Source organism: Felis catus, chromosome A1, assembly GCF_018350175.1.
Source record: "Felis catus isolate Fca126 chromosome A1, F.catus_Fca126_mat1.0, whole genome shotgun sequence".
In the NCBI taxonomy this organism is placed as follows: Eukaryota; Metazoa; Chordata; class Mammalia; order Carnivora; family Felidae; genus Felis; species Felis catus.
Window position 1 is genome coordinate 89,784,968 of NC_058368.1, and position 18,270 is coordinate 89,803,237.

The 18,270-nt window shown below is 39.5% G+C and overlaps 1 protein-coding gene and 1 pseudogene across 5 annotated transcripts in view; one reads left to right on the forward strand and one right to left on the reverse strand.

Annotated features, from left to right (window-relative positions):
• The window catches only part of CNOT6 (CCR4-NOT transcription complex subunit 6), a 75,320-nt gene that overhangs the window by 29,641 nt on the left and 27,409 nt on the right, over positions 1–18,270 (reverse strand). The window contains exon 1 of one of the 5 annotated variants that reach the window (XM_045057105.1): positions 4,020–4,166. The exons of the other annotated variants lie outside the window; for them this stretch is intronic. Within the exon in view, the coding sequence (XP_044913040.1) occupies positions 4,020–4,107 (88 nt within the window). The 5' untranslated portion in view covers positions 4,108–4,166. Of the gene's footprint in view, positions 1–4,019; positions 4,167–18,270 lie in introns of those variants that run through there. 5 annotated transcript variants of the gene reach the window in all.
• LOC102901570 lies at positions 4,818–10,768 on the forward strand (annotated as a pseudogene).

Genomic DNA, 18,270 nt, shown 5'->3' on the forward strand with positions numbered 1-18,270 from the left:
TTCAAGGATGTATAGATGTCCAAATATATCACATTATTCACTTTGCATACATGCTGATTATTACATGTCAACTTAAATCAATACAGCTATGCAATAAAATCTATCTTGGTCTAAGAAAGTATTTTTCCTTACTGTGTAATAATTACAGTAGAAACCACATCATTTCCTATTTGTAAAACAAATTTATTTACTTTTCAGTTCATAAAACTAAAGCACACAGCTAACAGTCAATATAAATAAATAAAGCACTTAAAATATCACAAACTACTTATTGGGTACATGTCTTAACATATGTTTCAGCCTCAAGATAACACTTAACAAAAGAAGGTAGAAGGGTTTGAGAAATACATTTTTATACCTCAACTTAATAGGAAGGATACAAAATTAATTCTCAAGAAAGTAGGCAGAAAGAAAACCAAGAAGAAAGGATGAGGGGCTGGGTGGCTCAGTTGGTTAAGCATCCAACTCTTCATTTTGGCTCAGGTCATGATCTCATGGTTTGTGGGTTCAGACTCTGCACTGGACTCTGCACTGACAGTGCGGGGCCTGCTTGGGATTCTCTCTCTATTCCTGTCTCTCCGCCCCCACTCCTGTCTCTCTCTCAAAAATAAACATTAAAAAAAAATTTTAATCAAGTATAAGGAGTCATGTATTAAATCAATCATACAAGATTTAAGGGAGAGGGAAAGGAGGAATCAGATCTCTACCATACACAGATAAGTAACACAAATAAATTTCTAAATGCCAAAAAACCAGAAAAGTAATGGAAGAGATTATTTCTAAAAATAACTCAAACCCAAGATTCCAAAAACTGTCAGGTTTGAGTACATTAAAATTTAAAACCTCTCTAATGTGGAGATGCCAACAAGTACAGCAGCCAAAGAGATAATATTCAGGGACACCCAGGTGGCTCAGTCAGGTAAGCATCCAACTCTTGATTTCGGCTCAGGTCATGATCTCGTGGTTGTGAGACTGAGCCCCACATAAGGCTCCGTGCACAGATCTGCATAGGGCTCCACGCTGGACATGGAGCCTGCTTCAGATTCTATCCCTCTCCCTCGGCCACTCCCTGCATGAGTGCCTGCTCTCTCTCTTAAAAAAAAAAAAAAAAAAAAAAAAAAAAAAAAACAGAGAGAGAGAGATAACATTCATTTATTCGGTCAACTTTCAGTGACTAGTAAGCTGGTGTGGGGACAGAACAGTAAATATAAAGTCCTCAAGAAAAAAGGGTTAGTTATAAAAAAATGTTTATTTCAATAATAAAACATATGCAAATTTAAACAAAGTAGTCACTTCTACTTATGCAAATAACAAAATAAGATTAGTATCCAATATTCACAAGGCTAAGAGGGTTGAGACACCTTCATTAATTATGGGGAAAAACACAACTATATTTTGAAACCAATCCTGAAATAGCTACTAAAAAATTTAAATGTGAATATCCTTTGCCCCATCACAATTCCTCAATTAGATTAAAACTCTACTGGTAGAACTATGTAACCTAAGAAATTAAGGTTCTTAATTTTTGAGAATAAAAGAGAGTCACCTTTTGAAATTCTGAGGATATCTATTTACTTCTCCATAAAATTGTACATATTCCTCTGCATCCAAAAATGTGCATTCAATTTTAAGCAGCTTTGTGACTTGAGAAATGCTGAGATTATCCTGACCTAAATTAAGAGCTGTGTTTTGAGAAGTAATTTCATTCTAACATATCCAGAATCTTTTATTTGTTAAATACTAAGAGACAGGGGGAATCTAACTAGTGTTCCCTCAAATCAGAGGGGCGATTAGCAAACTCTAGGGACCAGGTATAATTAACATCCCTATGAAGAAATCAAAATTGCTACCTCTACATTTGCAGATTTAGAGAAAGCAAGGAAGAAAACATCTTGACTTGAATCTTTAAAACTGACATTTTAGAAGAAAAGGGAATTATACTTATCTCCATTATTCCCAGATTCTGTATCTGTGAATTCCCCTATCCCCTCCAGTTTACTTGTAACTCCAAATGCAATTCTTGTATTTCTGTTACACTCATTCACAAACATGCACAGAGAAGCAAAAAACTGTAGTCACCCAGAACAGTTCCCAGATGAGGTCCAACAAGGTAACACTCTGGCTTCTTGCTCCACTTTTCACAATGCGAACAAGTGTCTTCTTCATAATTTAGTGCTATATTTGTTTTTGCATATTTGTTTTTTGCGTATTTGTGCTTTTTGTGGGTGAATTTGAGGTTTTAAATGGCCCCAAAGCATGGGGCTGAAATGCCAGCTGCAAGGCTATGAGGTGTCTAGTGTTTGAGCTAAGTTTCCCTCAGGCATTTGTTAGTGTCCAAGAGTTCAAGGTTAATGAGTTGACAATATACATTAAATAAGGTGTCTTTAAACATAAACACACATAAAACAAGCTTATGTATTGACTAGTTGATGAAAAGTGTTGTGACTAGAGGTTCACAGGAACCTAACCATGTATCTCCTCTCGGAGCAATGCTTCAGTACTTGCTAATTCCATGCTCAAGGTGACCATATAGAGCATAACTACTGTGAATAACAAGAATCCACTGTAACTGGAAACGGTGGCCATTTGAAATTTTCCCCACTCACAACTCCTGATGAAGTTAAAGACCAGGATTTCGGGGTCATGGTAAGGTAAACTTCACAAAAGGAAGAGGACTGTGCTGTGAGAATGGCAAATTGGATTAAGAAGAAGAAGAAGAGAGACCCGATTAAATTACATGAAGGGCACTAAGGAGAACATTTGGCAGATTAAATCCATTGATAGTGCTTAATTTAAAAATAGCAAAGTTGATGGGGAAGGAAACGGCCTTAACAGGGCATGTGAGTTAACAAATGGAAGTTTCAATCCGTGAAGGAAAACACATCTGCAAAGGTACCCTCATCAAACTTTGGTGGGAAAGAATTCAGGTCTTAAATGCAAGTAAAGAATGTCGCTTGTTCAAATTAAAGAGATCTAGTTTAAGTAAAAGAAGATTAGGCCTGGAGGTAAAAAGCCTAGAACCTGAGAATGCAAAGACTGAGGTGAGTATTAGAAAAAAGGCAAAAGAACAAAGAAAGGTGAGAATATCAGGCTCAAAACAGAATGACAGTGGAGGTGGTGTGATGCAGATGAAGAAAGGGCTGAACTCAGGTAAGGGGACTCACAATAGTCTGTGCTCTACCACTAAGGGGCTCCACCATCTGGTTAACTGACCTTAATAAAAGGAAGTGTTTGTTGCGAAGCTCAGTCAGTAACATCCGAACCGGTTACACCTTTTGCACTTTTCTAACTTCATTTTTTTAAGATTTTATTTTTAAGTAATCTGCACACCCAACATGGGGCTTGAACTCACAACTTCAAGATCAAGAGTCAAATGACTGAGCCAGCTAGGTGCCCTGTTAATAAATTTATTTTTATTATTATTTAAAAAAATTTTTTTAACGTTTATTTATTCCTGAGACAGAGAGAGACAGAGCATGAGTGGGGGAGGGGCAGAGAGAGAGGGAGATACAGAATCAGAAGCAAGCTCCAGGTTCTGAGCTGTCAGCACAGAGCCCGATGCAGGGCTTGAACTCACAAACCGTGAGATCATGACCTGAGCCGAAGTTGGTCGCTCAACCGAGCCACGCAGGCGCCCCTAATAAATTTATTTTTAAATGAACATGCTTATTATATAATTCAACACTGTTTAAAAATACCAAATCCCATCACCTGGTGTAACTACCATTATATCACATTCGTGTTAATATAAAAAAAAACAGGAAACAAAATTAAACTACACATGATTCCTTAATGTGATTTAAAAAAAAAAAAGAAAAAAATTAAAAAATGATGGAACCATAGAACTTTTGTTTGCTATAAAAGATTTTCTAAAACTGATCTAAGATTAACAGATTCTAAAAACATTAAAGGTTACAAATCTTAGTTTTAACTGCATGTTTTGCTTTTAAACTTGATTGCCTACAATGAAAGTGAAACAGACCATCATTGTACATTTCCCCCATCCACTCATTACATACTTTTTCTATCAAAAGCTTGTATCATCTCCAAGGAAGATAAGTAAATGGTCAATAAATACACGCAAAGATGCTCAATTTCATGAACCATCAAGGAAACCCTAATCAAAGCCACAATGCTTCTTTCATGCCCACTACGATGGCTAAATCAAAAACACATATGTAACAATTGTTGCCAAGGAGTGGAGAAATTGTAACACTTGTACAAGGTGGTTTAGAATGTAGAATGATGCAGAAACTTTCAGAACAGTCTGGCAGTTACTCAAAAAGTTAAACATTTACCATATGATCTAGTAATTCCACTCCTAAGTACCTACCTGACAGAAATGAAAATGCCCACAAAGAAACTTGTACACAAATGTTCACAGCAGTATTATTCTTAGAGCCAAAAAGTAGAAACAATCTGTGATGCTTTGATTTATAACAAAAAATATACATTTGATCTTCACCTCTGTTTCCAGAATGGAGCTCCTAAAATCCTTGGAATTTCTGAAGTGATTAAAACAGTAAAGGTGTCTTTTATTACAGGTGCTCCTTTCAAGGACACCAGAGTTTAACCTTAAATGAGGTGACTTTTTTAATGCCCCCATAAATGGGGACTTGTTGCCAGGGACACCAAGCAGGATTAGAGAATTGAAATTTTCAGTTCCCACCAGCCCCCATCCCCAACCACCAGGGAGAAGAGAGGGGGGAGAAGTTGTACCAATCACCAGATTTAATCAACCGTGCCTAACGAAGCCTCTGAGGGAATCTGTTAAGTACGGAGTTCTGAGCTTTCAAGAGTAGGGAACACAGGGAGGTATGGGGAAGGCGAGGGGTCTGGAAAGAGCATGGAAGTTTCTTACCTATTCCCTACACCTTGCTCTATGGGATCTCTTCCATTGGCTGTTCCTGAGGTTTTATAATAAGCCAGTAATCTAGTAAGTAAACTCTTCTCCTGGTTCTGTGAGCTGATAATAGCAAATTAATTAAACCCAAGGAGAGGATGATCCTGGGAACCTCTGGATTTGTAGCTCCTCAACTGAAAGCACAAGATAACCTGGACTTGTGACTAGTGTCTGAAGTTGAGGGGAGCAGTTCCATGGGACTGAACCCTTAACTTGTGGTACCCGACACTAGTGTCAGAATTGAGTTCAATTATAGGACACCCAGCTGAGGTGGTGTCACAGAATTGCTTTAAGTGTAGAAAACCAGCACATCCAGTGTTGAAGTAAAGTAGTATTGTAGTAGAGTACTGAGTAGACAAGACACACAGGAGTGTGTTTTTACACAGATAAATAAATACAATTCCATGTGTGATATCCACACATGGAACATTATTCAGCCACTAAAAGGAATGAAGTACTAATACATGCTACAACACGGATGAATCTTGAAAACATTACCCTAAGTATTAAGAAGGCAGTCACAAAGACCACAAGAAAATGTTTGGAACAGGCAAATCTATAGATGTAGAAAATAAACTACTGGCTACCTAGGGCTAGGGGACCGGAAGGAAATGGGAAGTGACTGCTAATGAGTATAGGGTTTCTTTTGGGGTGCTAAAAATGTTTTAAAAGTGAATGTGATAATGGTTGCACACCTGTGAATAAACGAAAACCCATTGACTGTGCACTTTAATGAATTATAGGATATGAGAATTATATCTCAATAAAACAGTTACATAAAAAAGTTTATAGCATAACAGAGAACAAAGCACAAAATAACATATGCAAAACAATTTGCATGTATACAATAATTAGATGAAAAAGTAACAGAAGATTCTATTCATAAGAAGAACCAGAAGGTAAAATACCTATGAATAAATCTACCAAGAAGTATATAGGACTTCTACAAAAAAACAAATGGAAAGACATCCTATAGGGAAGCCTGGGTGGCTAAGTTGATTAAGCATCTGACTTCAGGTCATATTACAGTTTGTGAGTTTGAGACCCACATTGGGCACTGCACTGATAGCTCAGAGCCTGCAGCCTGCTTCGGATTCTGTGTCTCCCTCTCTTTCTGCCCCTCCCTGCTTGTGCTCTCTTTCTCTCTCAAAAATAAATAAGCAAACATTAAAAAAAAAAAAAAAAGTATCCTACAAATCACCCTAATTTATAAAACAACATGATCATGATAAAAATGCCAGGACCAGATAAGTTGATTCTGAATTTCATTGTTGAAAAAAGTTGCCAACTATCATCTGTCAAAATTATAAACACATACACCCTTTTGACCTACATATACATTAGAAAGGATGCAAAACAATCTACAAGGTTATTCACTGTAGCAGTGGTTTGTCATAGACTGAACATCAATAGAGTACTACTTAAATAAGTTACAGGGGTGCCTTGAGCCCTTCATCGGGCTACACACATGGAACCTAGTTGAGATTCTTTCTTTCTCTCTCTCGAAAATGGGAAGGGAGAGGGAGAGGGAAGGAGGGAGAGGGAAGGAGGGAGAGGGAAGGAGGGAGAGGGAAGGTGGGAGAGGGAAGGAGGGAGAGGGAAAGAGGGAGAGGGAAAGAGGGAGAGGGAAGGAGGGAAGGAGGGAGAGGGAAGGAGGGAAGGAGGGAGAGGGAAGGAGGGGGAGGGAGAGGGAAGGAGGGGGAGGGAGAGGGAAGGAGGGGGAGGGAAGGAGGGAAGGAGGGAAGGAGGGAAGGAGGGAGAGGGAAGGAGGGAAGGAGGGAGAGGGAAGGAGGGAAGGAGGGAGAGGGAAGGAGGGAAGGAGGGAGAGGGAAGGAGGGAAGGAGGGAGAGGGAAGGAGGGAAGGAGGGAGAGGGAAGGAGGGAGAGGGAAGGAGGGAAGGAGGGAGAGGGAAGGAGGGAAGGAGGGAGAGGGAAGGAGGGAAGGAGGGAGAGGGAAGGAGGGAAGGAGGGAGAGGGAAGGAGGGAAGGAGGGAGAGGGAAGGAGGGAAGGAGGGAGAGGGAAGGAGGGAAGGAGGGAGAGGGAAGGAGGGAAGGAGGGAGAGGGAAGGAGGGAAGGAGGGAAGGAGGGAAGGAGGGAAGGAGGGAGAGGGAAGGAGGGAAGGAGGGAGAGGGAAGGAGGGAAGGAGGGAGAGGGAAGGAGGGAAGGAGGGAGAGGGAAGGAGGGAAGGAGGGAAGGAGGGAAGGAGGGAAGGAGGGAGAGGGAAGGACGGAGGAAAAATTACAGTGATAAGAGAACTATCTATTATTTAGAATCTCTCCACAGTACAATGTTACATGGGAAAAAAAGCAAAGTGCAGAAATTTGTACATAATACACTATCTTTTGAATTAAAAATAAGGTGTAGGGGCACCTGGGTGGCTCGGTTGGTTAAGTGTCCTGACTTCAGTTCAGGTCATGATCTTACACTTTGTAGGTTCGAACTCTGCGTTGGGCTCTGTGCTGACAGCTCAGAGCCTGGAGCCTGCTTCAGATTCTGTCTCCCTCTCTCTATGTCCCTCCCCTGCTCATGTTCTATCTCTCTCTGAGAGATATTTAATGAATACACATTAAAAAAAAATTTTTTTAAATACGGTGTGGAATAAGAAACTATATTTGTATTTACATATGTATGGAAGGACTCCAGAGGTGTATAAAAGAAACTAATAACCCTGTGTATGAATGCATACGTGTGTGCATGCTGGGAGGTATAACGGGAAAAGGGGGATGAAAGGGAGACTTCCACCGTATACTTTATATTCTCCATGTCCCCTTTTCCTGTGATGTCCTTAACTCCACTTTCTCCTGGCTAATATCATTAACTCAGTAGTCAGCTATTCTAGGATGTTTTCCCTGATCCTGCCAAGCTGGCTAAGACCGTCTTAAAGAAAAGATAATATAATAGGTCAAGCTTTCTGTCCTGTATTTATCATGGTTTTATAATTATCTTCTTGTGGGAGTCTTCTATAGCCTGTAAGATTCCTGAAACCTTATGTCTCATCACCTTCCACATCAGAAGTCTCAGAGTAAATGAATAACATGTAAGTGATTTCCAGTAAGTTAGTGATGGCCTCAAAACTAGTATTGTACATGTTCAGCCTCCACTTGAGTTTCCCTCCTCTCTTGTTTACCTGTCCTCACTCTAGACTTCCCTAGAGTAGACATCAGGGTCACCGAGAGGGTGGACAGCTGCACAAGCTGTTAACATTCTGAAAGCTACTTGACTCTGGAGTTACACTTACCACAATTACCAAAAAGAGCTAAATGTAGTACTATCTTTAAAAAATTCAGAAGAACTTGGGACGCCTAGGTGGCTTGGTCAATAAAGCATCCAACTTCAGCTCAGGTCATGATCTAACAGTTCATGAGTTCGAGCCCCATGCCAGGCTCTCTCTGCTGTCAGTGCAGAGCCTGCTTTGGATCCTCTGTTCCCTCTCTCTCTGCCCCCAACCCTCACTCATGCATGCTTTCTCTCTCTCTCTCTCTCTCTCTCTCTCTCTCTCTCAAAAATAAACATTAAAAAAAAAATCATACTGGCACAAAAACAGGCACTCAGACCAATGGAACAGAATACAGAACCCAAAAATAGACTCACAAACATATGACCAACTAAATCTTTGACAAAGCAGGAAAGAATATCCAATGGATAGACAGTCTCTTCAGTAAGTGGTGGTGGGAAAGCTGGCCAGTGACATGGAGAAAAATGAACCTGGACCACTTTCTTCCCCATACACAAAAATAAACTCAAAATGGATGAAAGACCTCAATGTAAGACAGGAAGCCATCAAAATCCTCGAGGAGAAAGCAGGCAAAAATCTCTTTGATCTTTGCTGCAGCAATTTCTTACTCAACACATCTCCGGAGGCAAGGGAAACAGAAGCAAAAATGAACTATTGGGACCACATCAAAATAAAAGGCTTCTGCACAGCAAAGGAAACAATCAGCAAAATGGAAAGGCAACCGACAGAATGGGAGAAGATATTTGCAAATGACATATCAGATAAAAGGTTAGTATCCAAAATCTATAAAGAACTTATCACACTCAACACCCAAAAAACAAATAATCCAGTGAAGAAATTGGCAAAAGACATGAACAGACACTTCTCCAAAGAAGACATCCAGATGGCCAACTGACACATGAAAAAATGTTCAACATCACTCATCATTAGGGAAATACAAATCAAAACCACAGTGAGATCCCACCTCACACCTGTCAGAATGGCTCACATTAACAACTCAGGCAACAACAGATGTTAGCAAGGATGTGGAGAAAGAGGATCTCTTTTGTACTGCTGGTGGGAATGCAAACTGGTGCAGCCACTCTGGAAAACAATATGAAGGTTCCTCAAAAAATTAAAAATAGAACTACCCTACGATCCAGCAACTGCACTACTAGGTATTTATCCAAGGGATACAGGTGTGCTGTTTCAAAGGGACATATGCACCCCAATGTTTCTAGCAGAACGATCAACAATAGCCAAAGTATGGAAAGAGCCCAAATGTTCATTGATGGATGAATGGATAAAGAAGATGTGTGTGTGTGTGTGTGTGTGTGTGTGTGTGTATGTATGTATGTACGTACACACACACACACACACACACACACACACACACACACACACAAATGGAGTATTACTCGGCAATCAAAAAGAATGAAATCTTGCCATTTGCAACTACATGGATGGAACTAGGGGTACTATGCTAAATGAAATTAGTCAGAGAAAGACAAATATCATAGGACTTCACTCATGAGGAATTTAAGACACAAAACAGATGAACACAAGGGAAGGGAAGCAAAAGTAATATAAAAACAGGGAGGGGGAGAAAACATAAAAGACTCTTAAATATGGAGAACAGACGGTTACTAGAGGGGTTGTGGGAGGGGGGATGTGGGCTAAATGGGTATGGGGCATTAAGGAATCTACTCTGGAAATCATTGTTGCACTATACGCTAACTTGGATGTTAATTTTAAAAAATTCTAAAAAAAGAAAATCAGAAGAACCTGATCCAGAATTTCAGCAACATGGTCTACCACTCTTCATGGAAAAACATGAAGAAAGCTTACTCAAACTAGACTCAAACTCAATGGAAGCCTTCAAAATGTCAGAAAATGTCACAAACTAGAAAAGGCTAATGTGTGACCCTACAGCTAAAGGCACCTGATTTATAGATCATTTAAAAACTACCAAGGAGGACCCCCCGCCCTCCAAGGCCCCTGCACCCACTCTCCTGGGTGCCCAGCAGGCAAAGGTGCTGGAGGACATGCTGTGGGAGCAGTCTGAGCCGCTGCCCTAGCTGGCCACCATCTGCCAGTTCAAGTGGTTACCTCCAACTGGTGCTGGAGCAGGAGCACGTGGCCAACACCAAAGAGTATGAGTGGATAAAAAAATCTGAACTTCGGTTTTGCCAAACTGAAGGCACTTGTGCTATTTCTTCCCCAGAGCAGGAAGCACAGCAAAGCTGATATCCTTAAAGGTGCAACTGAATACATGTAAGTTCCCAGTGATATTTTCAAAAGAGCCAAAGACTCAGAAGAAAATCCAGATCACCAGAACTATAGCAACAATACTTCTGAACCACATATATCCTTGGCTTGAAATCTATCGAGAAACAACACCCAATATGCCAGCTGTATTGTGGGCTTGAAGAATGAGGAGGAAAGGCCCGGGGCAGATGGTAGCAGTGGTGAGTCAGCATACACTTAGTCGCCAGAGCATGATGTCTAGGACTGGAGAGATCTCCCCAACCGGGAGTCTGGACAGATTCTTAGAAGTGGATGTCCTGAGTCACAGGCTTCCCCAAGTATGCGAAGTGAAAAGGCCAGACCAGGCCTACCTTCTAGAGACACATGCAGTCTTGAAAGTTTAAAAAAAAAAAAAAAAAAAAGACTCCCAAGGAGTCCAGACCTAAGTTCCTATATCCTGGAAAGTTCCTTAGTGTGACTCTGGTCAGTATTATCTCCCCCTACCTGCACTGCTGCCTCAAGGGCCTGGAACAAGTACCTGTTCTGGGCTACAGATGTACCTCAAAAGCAGGCAGTCACAGTGCTGCCACAACACAATGGAAGAACAAGAGGAACATGAAAGTTGTTTGTTATCTGCAGATTCTTTACGTAGAATTAAAAAATTTGTATAGATCTGAATTTCAGCTTCCTGTAACAACAAAATAATTTGCTGTTGACCAACCACCCTACTGAAGGAAAGAAAAACTAGATGAAAACTGGGTACAAAACACAAAAATGAATTTGAAAGCACCAGAGAACTACCAAGGCAGCAAAGAGATGAGAGACAAAGAGCTCAGAAGAGAAGTACCAGGTAGGACAGGTCCCACATTACCTTTGGCAAAATATGCAGAATCACAAGCAGCTAAGGCAAGTAGATGAGGCGAAAGCAGAGAGGCTGAGGTGCTAAGCAAAGCTTTAATCCCTCTTCCACCGCTGGGGAAACAACACAGGAATTCGGGAACCATCACAGAAGACCCTGCTAAATCATCAAGATTCTAGTTAGGATCTATAAATGGTGGGGGGGTGGGGAGGGGGTGCCTGGATGGCTCAGTTGGTTAAGCTCAGGTCATGATCTCACAATTTGTGAGTTCAAGCCCCGCATAGGGCTCCCATGCTGACAGCGCAGAGCCTGCTTGGGACTCTCTGTCTCCTGCTATCTCTTTCTGCCCCTCCCCTGCTCATGCTCATACTTCCTCTCAAAAATAAATAAATAAACTTAAAAAAAAAAAGAAGATCTATAAATGTAGTAAGTATGACCTGCAATAAGCCAACCCAATGAACACCACACAAAAGGAGATAAATCCTTGATTAGATTATGGTCAGCTGCTCCTACCGTGACTACCTGCTCAAGGACAAAAGTAAATCCACCCGTAAGGAAAAAGAACACCATCCAGACTATCAAATTATTCTACCATTTCATACAATTTCCAGAACTCAATGAAAATCACCAAAGTGGGGTGACTGGGTGGCTCAAGTAAGTGTCTGACTCTTCATTTTGGCTCAGGTCATGATCTCACAGCTATGAGATCAAGCTCTGCAGCAGGATTCACATGGAGCCTCCTTAAGATTCGCTCTCTGCCCCTCCCCCGCTCATGTGCATAGGCACACTCTCTCCCTCTTTCTGAAAGAGAGAGAGAGAAGGAAGGAAGGAGGAAAGGAAAGGAAAAGAAAGGAAAGGAAAGGAAAAGAAAGGAAAGGAAAGGAAAGGAAAGGAAAGGAAAGGAAAGGAAGGAAGGAAGGAAGGAAGGAAGGAAGGAAGGAAGGAAGGAAGGAAGGAAGGAAGAAAGAAAGAAAGAAAGAAAGAAAGAAAGAAAGAAAGAAAGAAAGAAAGAAAGAAAATTACCAAAGTATTGAAAACCAAAAGAAAAAGGAAAAAAAAACAAAACAGAACTCCCAGGAGATTTGGATATTGGAGTTATCAGACACAATCTTAAAAAAAAAACTATGATGGGGGCACTGGGGGGCTTGGATGGTTGAGCAATCAACTTCAGCTCAGGTCATAACCTTGCAGTTCATGGGTCTGAGCCCTACATCAGACTCCCTGCTGTCAGCACAGAGCCCACTTTGGAGCCTCTGTCCTCCTCTGCCCCTCTCCCACTTGCACTGTCTCAAAAATAAACAAACATTGAAAAAAAAAAAAAACAAACCTATGATGGACTTGCATTTTAGGCAAGAGTGACACATACTAGATTTACCCTCCTACATAAAACAACTAAAAACCAAACAAATATATGAAAAATTGAGTTTCAGACATTAGACATCAAGTAGCACGGGACAATAATCATTGACAGATGGGACATAGACAAGGTGAGCCTTTGTGACAGTTGTGCCTGGACGGCTTCCTTAGAGTGGTGTGGGGAGATGGAACCCAAGTGGAGTCTGGTGGTCTATGTGAATTGAGATGAAGCTGTCAGTCCAGGGACATCAAGGTGGCTACAGTTCACAGGGCAAAGTGCCAGAGAGAGCTACACAGATAGAAAGCTCTAAAGATCTGAAGATCCTCCTGAGTCTTCAGCTGAGTAATGATCAGCAAATGCATATGAACAGAATCTGAGACCAGAGATGGGGGAGGACAAACAGAAAAGGGAAGAGGAAACAAACCATAGATAGATCACACAGGACCAGGAATAGTTTGTGTTCCCATCAGATGGAAAATTTCATAATTCAGAGAATTTAGAAAGGTAGTACTTAAAGCAGATCTTGAGAAAAATCAAACTGTTTCCAAATAATTCAACTGCATCCCAGAACAAAGTTCAGGAGTATTTATAGGAGTACAAAACCATCAAGCACCCAAAAAAGTAAAATTCACAATGCAATGTGACTAATACAAAATTACCAGACATGCAAAAGGAGAGAAAGAAAAAGAGCAATGGGTAGAGGGAAAGTGAAAAGGAATCATAACCAATCCAATCTATCTAAAAAGACAGAATTAGCAAATAAGGACATTAAAAGTTATTTTAACTGTATTACATACCCTCAAAAAGGTAGAGGCAAAATGTTAAGTAAAGGCATGGAAGATTAAAAAAAAAACACACTTTTAACTTCTAGTTATGGAAAATACACTATTACTGGATGAGATTAACAGCAAATTAGATATTGTAAAAATTAATGAAATTAAAGACAGCAATAAAAACTGTCTAAAAGAAAAAAAAGGAACAAATTAATAAACAGGTTTAGTGAGCTATAAGGCAACTTCAAGATACAAGTACAGTAAAACCTTAGATTCTGAGTAACTTCTTCTCTTAGTGTTCCACAAGTAAACATTTCTTTTTAAAAAAAATTTTTTTTAATGTTTATTCATTTTTTGAGAGAGAAGAGAGACAGAGCATGAGTGGGAGAGGGGAGAGAGAAAGAGGGAGACACAGAATCCAAAGCGGGCTCCAGGATCTGAGCTATCAGCACAGAGCCTGACATGGGGCCCAAACTCATGAACCACAAGTTCATGACCTAGCCGAAGTCAGATGCTTAACTGACTGAGCCACCCAGGTGCACCGATGACCAAACATTTCTAGCACATTTTAACTTGAAAAACGAGCCATGTCTTGCAATAAGAGTAGTATATGACGCTGAACGTCACATGATCACAACTGAGCCAATGGTTCTTTCTCTCTCTCATTGCAGGATTGTGGGTGATCCTCTCCCATGGCTGTGGTGCTTGCAGAAATCAGTGATTTCTTTTAGAATGTTGGAAGGGCACTAGTGTTATTTTTTGTCACTTCAAAGCACCTATGGACAGTCCTTTTCCACAAAAGAGTAAGCTTAGGAATTCTTTGCTTCATTCTAGGTCAGGCTGCCTGCAGGGACCCTTTCCTCTGTCTTACTGCCAGTTACATTAACTACAGTATATAACAAGAGTTTATTAATACTGCACTGTAGTAAACATCCATGAGAGCACATACAATGGCTCCCATGCAGAAAAAGGTTGAAAAGAAAGGCTGTAAGAAGGAGATGATTACAGTGGAAGTGAAGAAGAACATCATGGAGGGACGCCTTAGGTGGCTCAGCCGGTTGAGCGACCAACTTCAGCTCAGGTCATGATCTCACGGTTTGTGAGTTCGAGCCCCACATCAGGTTCTGTGCTGACAGCTCAGAGCCTGGAGCCTGCTTCTGATTCTGTGTCTCCCTCTCTCTCTGCCCCTCCCCCACTCATGCTCTGTCTCTGTCTCAGAAATAAACATTTAAAACAAAAAAAAGCAAATCATCCAGAAGCATGAATGAGGTATGAGGGTGGCCGAAATTGAAAGATTTTGTAAGAAGTCTACATGTGCATCTCATCTGTAGAGAAGGAGGAGAAAAGGCAAAGGGATCCCTCACTTCAAATGAGATTAGGGAGATGTGTAAAATGTGGGAAACAGTCCAAAATTTTGTAAAAAAGCACCACCTGAATAAGGCTGTGGCAGTGCAAGTGATGAATCTGTTTCACAATAATACAATATTCCATTTCTGAGAAATCCTCAATGACAAAAGCCAAGTGTCATTGGATAGGTTCCTTGTTAAAGCTGCACCAAAAGAAAAAGATTCCATTGAGCCAATGAGTAACAGTGATTCCGTTAGGGATACTGGAAGTTGTCCTACACAATAACCCTCCTCTCTCATCTACCTCACATCAGTCATGAAGGTTTTCAAAGGTAAGTGCAGGTTAATTTGTTTATTTTTCTTTATAATTTTGTATTTTCTTTATTATTTTGTATTATATTACAGTATTGTAATCATTTTTATATGCATATTTTTGGTTGTGGAACAAATCATCTGAGTTTCCATTATTATGTGGAAATTTGCTTTGATAGACAAGTGCTTTCTTTGGAGAATGTTTCTGGAACGAATTATACTCACAAACCAAGGTTTTACTATAACTGTATTCCAAAAAAGGTGGGGAGTGGAGGGAAGAATATAAAAAATTACTTAAAGAGTAGCCTAAACTCTTTCAAATTTTCTGAAAACTATTAACCTACAGATCCAAGAGGTTCAACAAAACCTAAGCACAAGAAAAAAAAAAGACACCAAAATACATCATAATCACATTGCTTAAAACCAGTAATAAAGAAAAAAATCTTAAAGCAGCCACAGAAAAGGGACATACATAAAAGAGGCAAGGGTAAGAACAACAGCAGACTGCTCATCAAAAACAATGCAAGCACAAAGATGGAACAGGATCTTTAAAGTACTTCAAGATGAAAACTGTTAACCCAGAATTCTATACCCAGAAAAATTATCTTACAAAAAAGAAGGCAAAATAAAAAGACTTTTCAAACATGAAACCTGAACAAACCAGCAAGCATACCTCCACCACAGGAAATACTAAGGGGAAGTCCTTCAATCAGACAGAAAATGAGAACAGAAAAAAACTTGCCTATACGCAAAGAATCAAGAACACTGGAAACAGTAAGTACATGGGTAAATAAAAACAACTTTTCCTAATACTTCAGTGTTTAAAGCAAAAATAACAATATATTGTGAGATTTATAACACATATAAGGAAAATATATGACAGCAACAGCACAAACACCAGGAGAAAAGAAACAAGTAGACTGTTAAAACTCTCATACTAAATATGAAGTAAAAGAATATAACTTGATATACTTTGTATTATTAACCCTAAAGAATTAGACATTATTAAACAAAGAATTATAGCTTACTAGTCAACAAGGAGATAAAATGCAATTTTACAAAAAATACGGAGTTAATTCAAAATGAAAAAGGCAACAAAAAAAGATTATGAAAATGGAAAATAAATCACATGACAACAGATTTAAGCCCAACTAAAAGAACTGAAAAGAGAGAAACCAGCTAGTATCCACTGGAAGCACCTGAGAACATCATCACAGCTGGCAGGAGTTTAGTGCAACTCAATTATGAGAGCAAAGTGTCCACAATAAGTCAAAAAAGCAGTCTGGACCCCAGGAATTCCAAAAACTGGCCAGCCAAGGCCCCCCACTGTGGGGGGGGGGGCCAGGGGGGACACGGACACTCTCTAAAAATGAGAGCAGGGAACAGAATCAGGAAGTTTCACTCTGCAAAAACCAGAAGAGGAAGCTCTAAAGTTAGAAAAACAATCCTGAATCACACCTTCTAAAAGTTCAGAAAAATGAAGTTTAAATAAAAATGAACAGAAAAGTTATATGGTCAAATCTCATAGAAGCTATTAAGTTTTTTTAAAAGTTACCAGAATAACTAAACTCCCTATGGACAAGGAAAGCATACCACAAACATGCTCAAAAAACTACTTATAATTTCAAACGGAGCTAAAAATTTGACATTAAGAAATGATTAAAAAAAACATAAATAAGAATTAGAAAAACTCAGTAAAGGAAAACTAAACTACCAAGAACTTAATGATGAATAACCACAAAAAGAGTATGCTTTTACAAAAAGAGGAAATTTTTTAAAATCACAAATAAATGAAGAACTAAGGGTTCAGAATCAATTGTTTTGTTATACACCAGCAATGAACAATTGGAATTTGACATTAAAAACAGCAATACCATTAGCACCCCAAAAATGAAATACAGTAAAATCTTGATTTGCGAGCATAATTTGTTCCAGAAACATGCTTATAATCCAAAGCATTCGTATATCAGTGAATTTCAAGAACCCGTCTCAGTTGTGATCATGTGAGATTCAGCATCACGAAGGACTCATATTGCAAGCCACTGCTCATTTATCAAGTTAAAATTTATTAGAAATGTTTGTTCATCTTGCAGAACACTCACAGAACAAGTTACAAAGGTTTTACTGTACTTATGTACAGATCTAATAAAATATACACATGACCTGTATGAGGAAAACTAAAACTTTGATGAAAGAAATCAAAGAATTAAATAAATGGTAGATATTCCATGTTCAGCAACAGGAAGACTAAATATTATCAAGATGTCAGCTCTTCTCAACTTGACCTATAGATTCAATGCAATCTCAACTGAAAGTACAGCAAGTTATTTTGTAGATGTTGACAAACTAATTTTAAAGCCTTATATGCAGAGGCAAAAGATCACAAAATAATCAACACAAAATTGAAGGAGAAGAAGCTGGAGGATTGATGCTAGCTGCCTTCAAGACTTACTCTAAAGCTACAATCATCAAGACAGTGTGGTACCGGCAAAAGAATAGACAGATCAACAGAACCCCAATACATTCATACAGTCAACTGATCTCTGACAAAAGAACAAAGACAATACAATGGAGAAAAGTTTTTCCAACAGATGCGCAGGAGTAACTGGATATCCACAAGCAAAAAAAAAAAAAAAAAAAAAGTAGATACCTCACACTCTTTATAAAATGAATTCAAAATGGATCACAGACTTAAATGTAAAACACAAAACCATAAAAATCCTGGAAGATAGTACAGAAGAAAATCTATTGTGATTTGGGTTTGCAATGACTTTTTAGCTATAACACCAAAAGCACAATCCATGAAAGAAATAATAAGCTGGACTTCATTAGAATTAATAACTTCTGTTCTGTGAAAGCCACTGTCAAGAGAATGAAAAAACAGGTCACAGACCGGGAGAAGGCATTTGCAAAGACCTATCTGGTAAAGGACTGTCAATCAAATACACAAAGAACTCTTAAAACTCAACAATAAGGAAACAACCCAATTTAAAACTGGGCAAAAGAGGGCACCTAGGTGGCTCAGTTAAGTTAAACATCCAAATTTGCCTCAGGTCATGATCTCATGGTTCATTAATTCAAGCCCCACATTGGGCTCTGTTCTGAGAGTGGAGACCCCACTTCGGATCCTCTGTCTCCCTCTCTCTCGGCCTCTCTCCGACTAGTGCTCACTCTCTCTCTCAAAAATAAACATTAAAAGATTTTTTTAGCATATAAGCATAAGAAAAGTTATGCTCTTAATCATATGTCATCAGGGAAA